The sequence below is a fragment of the Astatotilapia calliptera genome, chromosome 3 (assembly GCF_964374335.1).
Source record: "Astatotilapia calliptera chromosome 3, fAstCal68.1, whole genome shotgun sequence".
NCBI lineage: Eukaryota > Metazoa > Chordata > Actinopteri > Cichliformes > Cichlidae > Astatotilapia > Astatotilapia calliptera.
This window is the reverse complement of record NC_137424.1, coordinates 13,117,628-13,124,589: the sequence shown is the minus strand read 5'-3', so window position 1 is coordinate 13,124,589 and position 6,962 is coordinate 13,117,628. Positions and strand designations below refer to the sequence as shown.

The window sequence follows — 6,962 nt, the reverse complement described above, 5'->3', positions numbered from 1 at the left end:
TATTGTAATTCCCTGTTTACCAGCTTGGATAAATCATCTCTTTCTCGCCTCCAAGCTGTACAAAACACAGCAGCCAGACTACTAACTCGCTCTACCCAGCGAGCTCACATCACTCCTATTTTATGTTCTTTACATTGGCTCCCAATAGATTTTAGAATTCGTTTTAAATGATTGTTTTAACGTACAGAGCACTAAATGGCCCCAGATTATTTATCCAAGCTTCTCACTAAATACACTGCTGCTCGCTGTCTCCGCTCACAGACTCAGGGTTTGTTGGTTGCTCCCAGAACACGTCTGAAGACGAAAGGGGGCGGAGCCTTTCAGTCTGTGGCACCAAGGCTGTGGAACAGTCTACCTCTACAACTACGTTTGGTTGACTCTGTGGGATCCTTTAAAAAACAGTTAAAAACTTTACTGTTTAAACAAGCTTTCTGTTGACCAATGCTGTTTACATTTTTATATTTTTCATTTACATTTAAACTCTATATTGTGTATATTGTGCATTTTGCTATTTATCGTACTGTTTATTTTAATCTGTGTGTGCAGCACTTTGTGACTACCTGTCTATGAAAAGCGCTTAATAAATAAACTTTACTTACTTACTTACTAAAATAACAAACAGGGCTGTGAGAGCAACTGAAGTGATACAAATACTGTTTAAAGATAAAAAACACTTTGATGTTCTCTCGTCACCTAACAGAGTCCAAACCCTGTGAACTATTTTAGCTTTAATAACTGTGGATTCAGGTATCCTGAACCCATCTTTGGATATTTGTAATTAAATATTTTAAAACTCCATCAAAGACTCCTGATGTGGCTGTTTGGAGAAGGAAAAGAGGGACAAAGTGGAGCGTCGAGCTGAGGCTTCATTCACTGCAAACCTACAGTTATGTTTCCTTATTTCTGCTGTTTGCATGTTCACAGCTGAAATAAAGCTGCCTCTTTGACTTCATCCTGTTGTGTTTGGGTCCAATCCTGCCTGCCACACAGCGCTACAGGACAAAGTCTAAGATTTTTATCTTTTTAATGAATCTTTGGTCATATTTATCCAGGAAAACACAAACATGTAAAGGAGTCATCACAGGTCTCTGACCTCGTTGGTTCAGGTTCACCACAGAAGTGTGGAGGGTAATGTTTGGACCGGTCACTCCTCACAGACGGACAGCTGGATCCTGCAGACTGTGACCTCTGACCTCTGCAGACACAAACATGTTTTATTCAATGATCAATTCTCTGATAAAGTGATTGAAGCAGCTGTGGTCACACAGACTGCAGATAATGCAGCTGTTTGCTGTCAGTAACAGTCCTCTTAGATTAGAGTTCAGCTTTTTACAGGAAAACAAATGTCCCTGAATGCAACAGTGAGACACAGTCTGCCTGTGTGGCTGTGATAGCTGCCGTTAGGAGCGCTCATGTGTTTGCAGTTAGACGAGGAGATGTTACCATCATGGACACGTTAACAAATCCTGCAGCATCACGTGGCACAAACACTTTGTGTTCCTGTCATCTGTAAGCAACAGGAAGTTCATTAATAAAGGCGGGATGGAGACGTGACTGTGATGGTTCTCCTTCATCCAGCTGTTACACACATCTGGGCTCACACGACAAGCCTTTGTCTAATACAGCAGCTGCTCTCTGAACACTTTTCTGAAGAGGAGCTGCACAAACCTTTGTTTGCTTTCTAGAGCAGCGTATCAAAGTCAAACTACCCACTGCTAGCAGCTGTTTCTATCATAGTTTAGGATCCAGATGTGTGAGGTCTAGATTTACACCTCTGATTAAAATACATAGTTAAAAACAGCCAATTGTGTCCAAATGTGTCTTAAAACCAGATAAACTGACAGTTACAGCTGAGCCTGTGTGTCCTTGGAGACACTGCTCTGCTACAGAGATGCATTTTAGAAACCAGGAAACATCAAAATCATTTAAATCAGAGAGTTCTTGTTACTAACAGCTCACCTCTCTGCAGCAGAGACTTTAAACTCAATGATGACATCTTTAGATGTGTCACTCTGTAAGGACACAGAGCTGGGTGGAGGTCCAGGTTGGTTCCTGTGAATAATGATGGAGCAGTGATGTGAGTGCTGAGCTGTGACATGGAGAAGAGTCATGGACAGTTAGAGATGGTCATCTCACCTCTGAGCTTTGGTCTGGCTCTCATGTTCCCCACACAGAGTGCTTTTAGAGGGAGGGACTCCCTCCTCTCTGTCCTCACACTGATCCATGCTGCTCAATTCACATCAGCTCACACACACTTTCTACCTTCACCTGCAGAGGAAACACAAATCATTCATGTGCACATAAACCAAAATCCTCCTTTCCATCATGTGTGCTGTCCAAATATCAGCTGAATGCAGTCAGACAGCAGTGTGAGGCACAGGAAGCTGCCATCAGCTGCTCTACTTCTACTATCAGTCCACTAGATGGAGCCATGAAGCACACATGATGCATTCACTGACACACACTGATTCACTGTGACTGGAAGTTTAAGTACATTAAGCCTCCACTCATCTACATTGTGCTTACAACCCACTGCCCCCCATCTCCCACCCCCATCAACCTCCTGGGGCCAGGAATGACTGGAACTGAATTGGAAACGGGCGTAATCAAACATAAATCTGTTATTCTTATCCAACCTGTCTGCCTGGACACAGTCTGCTGACCAATCATGGAGCCTATGATTCGCTTGGACAACAACTTCATGAATGTGGAAATGAAACTGAGTGTCAGCTGAGTGTCGAGCAGAAGAGGAGTCAGAGAAAAGTGACAGAGCTGCTGACTTTACAAAGAAAACTAAAACCATGTTGAAGAGATTAAACAGATAATACAAGCTAACAACAACAACACAGCTGCTGCAGACAAAACACATGTATGAGTGTGTGACAGGAAAAGCACTGAACAGAAGTTTACTATTAAAAATGCAGCATGTTGTAAAAAGTTTGGTCAGTGAGAATGAAAAATGGCTGCATAAGTTACTATTGTGAACAAACCCCTATAAGAACCCTGATATTACCTGAATAAGATCACATCCTGATACGTAGTGCAGACCTTGGTAAGAGATACAGTCCAACTGGAATATAAACCTTTGGTGTGTTTAATCCAGTCAGTCTCTGAGTAACTCCACTCCTCTGCTTTCTGTTGGAAGAGAAACGAAAGTTTGTAGCACGATCCTTTTCCTCAGAGGCCTGTGTTGGATTTATATTACATCTAAGATAAAAAATAATTCACAAAGTCTGCTCTGTCCTCCTGTCCTCCCTGCAGTCTCTGTGAGCTCCGCAGAGTGATTATAAAGACGCGGAGCTCAGAGTTTCTCCAACACCGTGGTCAAGTGTGAGCCACGCCTGCCACCCGTTATCTGCCAAACTTGAGCTTCAACGCTAAGTTTTACGGTAGTGCTGCTTCTTATCCCTTTTTGCTGATCACACACATAACAACACAGATGATTTTCAGGAAGTTAACAGAAATAAAGCCACAGTGTCATTTGTTTTTCACTCAAGTTGTCTTTTCTTCTTAATTTTTCTGGTAATGCTTCTTCATTCATGATTCATTCAAATCTAAAATAACTTCAAAAAATGTAAAATATTTCTGAAAATCATCTTTTGTAGTTGAAATTCAGTTCTCATTTGGCTCAGCTGCTCTTTCATGCATCCATAGTTTCACCTCAAACTGCTGCTTGAGACACGAGAAATTAAAGAACAACTCTGTTCAAACGGAGAAACTTTGAAGGAACTCAATGTCATTTAAATGGTTTCAGGTAGGTGTATGAAGGTTCTGTATTAAATCATATATGATAGTTGACATGAAATTCTGAATTCATCTTCTTGGACACCCACACTGCATAATTCTGTAGAAATGAAATTAGTCATTTCTAATCAATTTCAACATCAAATATCATAACATTGCATCAAAATGGGTAAAAATGATTCTTGATAGCTGACCTTAAAGTCTCTGTGCATTCTTCCTCTGGGTTACCTTCTCTATATATTTGCAGTTTAACCACCAAAAGCTGCAAGGTTTCAGAGAAATAACAGGAACGTTCTACTCAAATTTAATAAGATTAATTTAATAAACAATAGAAAAAAACTTTGACAGTTAAATTCTTAACAAACTCCTCTTCTGTCTGTAGCTCAGGAGTTAGAGCAGGTCACGAAGTAACTGGAAGGTTGGTTGTTTGATACGAGATACTAACCCCAAGATAGAAAACTCTTCTGCACAGGAAAAGTCCTTGAATGAGTCATTTGTATGAAGCACTTTGAATGCTCAGAGTAGAAAAGCACCATATCAGAACCAGCCTCACCCACTTGTGATGGGTGGGTGGCTGTGGCTCAGGTGGTAGAGCAGATCAGCTGCTGATTGGAAGGTTGGTGGCTCGAACCTTGGCTTCCCCAGCCTGCATGCCAAATATCCTTGGGCAAGATACTAACCCCAAGTTGCCCTCTGATGATTAGTTTGCACTTGTGTTTAGAAGTGCTTGTGTGAATGAGGCCTGTTGTATAGAGCACTTTGAAAACTCCAGGAGAGTAGAAAAGCACTATATAGGAATCAGTCCATTTACTACATGTCCGCAAAGTTTCATCTCCAACCACTGCAATATTATTTGTTAGGATCGCTGTTCTCTCCGGGTACTCCGGCTTCCTCCCACCGTCCAAAGACATGCAGCTTGTGGGGATATTTAGTTGGATAATCCAAATTGCCACTAGGTGTGAATGTGCGAGTGAATGTGAGTGCGAATCATTGTGTATCCCTGTGTGTTGGCCCTGCGACAGACTGGCGACCTGTCCAGGTTGTACCCCGCCTCTCGCCCTATGACAGCTGGGATAGGCTCCAGCGCCCCCGCGACCCTGAAAAGGATAAGCGGAAGCTGATGGAGGATCGCTGTTTTTTTCCTCAGGGTTTTGTGATGCCTTTTTGTTTTTGAGAGTCTTTTGTGTTTTAGTTTGGCTCTTTGTATATAAGGATGGTTAATAGTTTGCTTTAGGATTTACTATATCCCATGTACCCTGTTTTCATATTGTAGTTTGTCTTCTTGGTTTTGTAACACTAAAGATCTGCTTTTGTGATCCCTTTCTGTACTTCAGTTATGTCCCTTTGTCTGTCTTGTCTCTCTGTTTGTCTGTCATTGTCTGATTTCCCCATCTGTCATGTTTCCCATTCACTTATATTTTCCTTTCTGTTTTCTACATGTCTGCGTATGTCTCTGTGTATCATTTCCTCTTTTTTTTATCTTCTCATGTCTTGTGAACTTAGCTTTGAGTTTTACTTCCCCCATTTGGTTAATGATTTGTTCCCATCAGTGTCTCAGTCTCGTCTGCATTTATCCATCTCATGTTGAGTAGAACTGTTTTTTAATTTGGCAGAAACACGGCAGCAGTTTGAAATGAAACTATCCAGGCTGTAGAGCAGACGAGCAAAATCAAGAATCCACTGAGATTTTCATGACAACAACTAAGAAGGATTTCTTAAATGAATTGTTGATACGCTGTTATAATAATCCTCTGAGCTTATTGAATTTGGGGAGAAATGTCCTTTAATGTGCAATCACACAGTGGGCTGAGATGAAACTGCACACAGTGTGGGTGTCCCAGAAGAGAAATCAGTTAGAAATTTAGTGTCAGCTAGTAAGCAAGAATTTAAAAAATATTTTTACAGATATCAAATTTGTTCTGTTATATAAAACTGTAATTTATACAAGTCAGGTGGATCATCAACGATCATCAATCAGTGCAGTACCAGCAAAATTCAGACAGACACACAAACACACACATGCAGAATTTTAATGTCTTAACACAGTATCATAAATCTAATTAGAATATGCTATAGTCCTTTAAATACCAATTTAATATATTTCATAAATATATAACAGCTTTTTTCAGTCTATTGAACAAAAATCCCCAAAGAAGAAGAAGCACTACCATAAAACTTTGTGTAAAAGTGCAAGAAAGTTTAAGAGGCTTACAAATGACGGCTCACATAACTGCGGTGTTACAAGTCAACCTCGTTCATATCTGTCATCATGAACAATGCTATGGTTTGTGCTGGAGCGAAGCTGCACACAGCTGATATTATCAGAAACAATACATACTGATTCGATTACCTTCACACGCAGATTCACACAAAGACGACCAGCTGCATCAGCGTTTAGAAGACAGACAGTGAAACTTAAAAAAGGAAACAGACAGATTTGTGGGAATGCTGGGGCTGGGGAACATTAGTAATTAGAAACACAAAATGTTTCTAAGCATTTGTAAATGTTTGTTGGAGGGTTTAGAGGAGCTGAATCATTTTGAGTGAAAGTTAAAGTCAAACACACTCTTAGTAGAGAGAGACTGTGTCTGCAGATCAAACAGGTCTCACTGTGATGTCCCTTTAGTCAGACTCTGTCTCTGCTACATTAATGACTGAAAGTTGTCACGTTCTTATTTAGTTAATACTCTTTAAACCAGGTGTACACTTTTAGTTTAATACATTATAGATTCTCTGATGAAGAAATACGGTATATATATGTAATCCGATGAAGCGGTATCTAAAATGTTTTTATGTTTGACATACCAAGACTGTTTCACACTGCAGGAGTTGCAGATGATAAAACAAAGACTGTAAAGCTAAGCAGTTTGTTTGCTGTTTATCACTGCCTGTCCATTAGTCAAATTAATATTACTTTTATCAAAAATAATTTCCCGTCTGTATTTGGTCTTCCTCCATAGTCGCCATAGTCACATCATTGTGTTTTGTTGATGTTTCCCCTCCTTGTGATTCATTCAGTGTTCCCATGTCTGTTTCACCCCCGGTCCCTGTGTGTCGAGCCGTGTCTCTTAGTTTGTATCCTGTTTTATTTGGACAGTCTCGCGTCCTGTGTTCAATCTGTTCAGTTTTGCTTTCTCCTGTCTCATCACATCTAATTTGTCCCTGCTGTGTCCTCATGTGTTTCCATTTCCCTTATCATCCCTCTGTGTATATATTGT

At 40.4% G+C, this 6,962-nt stretch overlaps 1 protein-coding gene across 2 annotated transcripts; it reads right to left on the bottom strand.

Annotated features, from left to right (window-relative positions):
- Nucleotides 1–1,007: 1,007 nt before the first annotated feature.
- On the bottom strand, nt 1,008–3,376 carry LOC145425173 (uncharacterized). Of its 2 annotated transcripts, XM_080298169.1 has the most exons (4): nt 3,014–3,376; nt 2,137–2,268; nt 1,960–2,052; nt 1,008–1,195 (listed from the first exon to the last, which is right to left on the bottom strand). In XM_080298169.1, the coding sequence occupies exons 2-4, from the start codon at nt 2,223–2,225 to the stop codon at nt 1,045–1,047; spliced, it is 333 nt and encodes a 110-aa protein (XP_080154295.1). In that variant the 5' UTR covers nt 2,226–2,268; nt 3,014–3,376; the 3' UTR covers nt 1,008–1,044. The 2 variants fall into 2 exon arrangements, with proteins under 2 accessions (XP_080154295.1, XP_080154296.1); XM_080298170.1 differs by lacking the exon at nt 3,014–3,376 and having other exon boundaries at nt 2,137–2,805.
- Between the last annotated feature and the right edge of the window lie 3,586 nt (nt 3,377–6,962).

What these genes read in the sequence shown, in the direction of transcription:
- LOC145425173 (XM_080298169.1), bottom strand. Translation starts at nt 2,225, where the DNA reads ATGGATCAGTGTGAGGACAGAGAGGAGGGAGTCCCTCCCTCTAAAAGC. An exon ending in AGCCAGACCAAAGCTCAGAG is followed by an intron (nt 2,053 to 2,136) that starts GTGAGATGACCA and finishes CATTATTCACAG; the next exon opens with GAACCAACCTGGACCTCCAC. An exon ending in AAAGTCTCTGCTGCAGAGAG is followed by an intron (nt 1,196 to 1,959) that starts GTGAGCTGTTAG and finishes TTGTGTCTGCAG; the next exon opens with AGGTCAGAGGTCACAGTCTG.